Source organism: Aptenodytes forsteri, unplaced genomic scaffold (assembly GCF_000699145.1).
Source record: "Aptenodytes forsteri isolate BGI_AS27 unplaced genomic scaffold, ASM69914v1 Scaffold54, whole genome shotgun sequence".
NCBI classification, from domain to species: Eukaryota; Metazoa; Chordata; class Aves; order Sphenisciformes; family Spheniscidae; genus Aptenodytes; species Aptenodytes forsteri.
The window spans coordinates 9476208-9478050 of NW_008796044.1; the positions used below are offsets into that span (position 1 = coordinate 9476208).

Below are 1843 nucleotides of genomic sequence, written 5' to 3' on the forward strand. Positions count from 1 at the left end.
GCTCTATGCTTCCCGTGTCGCCGACAGCCGTGGGGCCCACGATCAGCCTAGACCTGGACGTGGATGATGTGGAGATGGAGAATTACGAGGTGAGTCAGCTCTGCTTCCCCGCGGGGTGACAGGATGGGGGGGTTGGGGATTGCTCTGCCAGGGCAGGGAGAGCCTGGAGGGGTGCTGTGCCGGTGCATGAGCTGAGCTGAGCTGGCCTCTTTGTCTCCCTCCAGGCGCTGCTGAACCTGGCTGAGCGGCTGGGGGGGGCCCACTCACCAAAGCAGACATCGAGCACCTCCCGTCCTACCGCTTCAACCCTGAGAGCCACCAGTCCGAGCAGACCCTGTGAGTGAGCCCCAGTCATGGGCGGGGGGCATGGGGTGCCCGTCAGGGGCCGGGAGCTGCGGGTGCGCAGCAGGGCTGGGCTAACAGCTGCCTCCCCCAGGTGTGTCGTGTGCTTCAGCGACTTTGAGGCCCGGCAGCTTCTCCGTGTCCTGCCCTGCAACCACGAGTTCCACGCCAAGTGTGTCGACAAATGGTTAAAGGTACTGCCCGTGCCCATGCCTGCTGCGGGGAGCGGGGCGGCTTCTTGGGGTGCTGCGGGTGCAGGGCACTGCCTTGTGGGTGGCCTCGGTGCCATGTAACGCATGATACACTGGGAGCAGGGGCCAAGCACTGTGCTGGGCTGGATCAGGCACTCCCGGGTTGTGGCACGCTGCGTGGTGCTTCCAGCCCTTGGTGGTGGGGTAGGGGGGGCCCTGGGTGCAGCTAGTGCCATAGGGTGCCTGCTCACTTGCCCCTGTCTCTCCTTGCCCGTAGGCAAACCGCACGTGCCCTATCTGCCGGGCAGACGCGTCGGAGGTGCAGCGGGAGGCGGACTGAGGCTGGCGGGCACTGTGCCGCGCAATTCGCTAGAGGACGAGGACGCCGGGCCAGGGGCGGGGGCTGCTGCCCGCTGCTAGGGCCTGACCCTGCGCTTACCCCCCCTCCCCAAAGCCTCTCCTCGGATGTGGTGAGCATTGAGCAGTCTGGGCTCCCGGCCAGCCCTCCTCCTCCCTGCCGGGGCATGGACTCAGCCGGACGCCTGCCCGCTGCGCTCCCGGGGCCCCGAATCGTGTTGTGCTGGAGGCGGGAGGTGTGTGGCCGTGCCCTCCGCACTCCAAAGACGCTGTTGTTGCTCCCATCACTTTCCAGGTCTTTGTACTCCGCTAGGGAATTAGTGTTTTTTCCCTTTGTCACTTACTTTTTTTTTTCATGGTAGGGTTTTTTTTTTCCCCCCCGTTTCCTTTCCTTTTCCGTTGTGTTTTTGGTTCCGTGGCCGTTTGACCCAGTCGCGCGCAGGCGGCTCCTCCCCTTGGCGTTGCTCGCAGAGGATGCGGGGAGGAGAGAGGAGGGAGTGCCGCGAGTTTGATGCCAGCGGCACCCCGAGCCGGAGCGCCAGGCCGGCCCCGGGGGGCAGCTGGAGGAGGTGGCCGGTGGAGCATGGCCAAGGTGGGAGACCAACAGCCCCGCGGCGTGGCCGGGGCAGGAACACCTCCGTCCCCGCTCCCGCACACAGCCCGGCGTGGCCCCTCTCTCGCCTCGGCTGCCCTGGGGAGCCCCAGAAGGTTATGTCTGCTTGGGGTCTTTCCCCGGTGGGAGGACGGTGCTGACGCGGCCCCGGCCCCTCTCTCCGTTCATTCCCCCGTGCCCAGCCGATGCAGCACCTGGGGCCGGGCCATGTGGTGTCCTGCAAGGCAGCCAGGCCCAGCCCCGTCCCTGCGGCCATGGGCGTGTGGTGTCCCTGGTGTGCCGCCCGGCCCCTGGCTCCCGCTGTTGTTTCTCTGTTTCACCGCCGTAAATTTAAATACAC

At 66.2% G+C, this 1843-nt stretch overlaps 1 protein-coding gene across 1 annotated transcript in view; it reads left to right on the forward strand.

Annotated features, from left to right (window-relative positions):
- Window positions 1-1834, forward strand: part of RNF44 (ring finger protein 44) — a 21210-nt gene extending 19376 nt beyond the window's left edge. The window contains 5 exon segments of the mRNA XM_009285768.2: window positions 1-89; window positions 225-258; window positions 261-336; window positions 437-536; window positions 811-1834. The exon segment at window positions 1-89 is cut by the window's left edge and continues 38 nt beyond it. Of these exon segments, the coding sequence (XP_009284043.1) occupies window positions 1-89; window positions 225-258; window positions 261-336; window positions 437-536; window positions 811-873 (362 nt within the window). The 3' untranslated portion in view covers window positions 874-1834.
- Window positions 1835-1843: the final 9 nt, after the last annotated feature.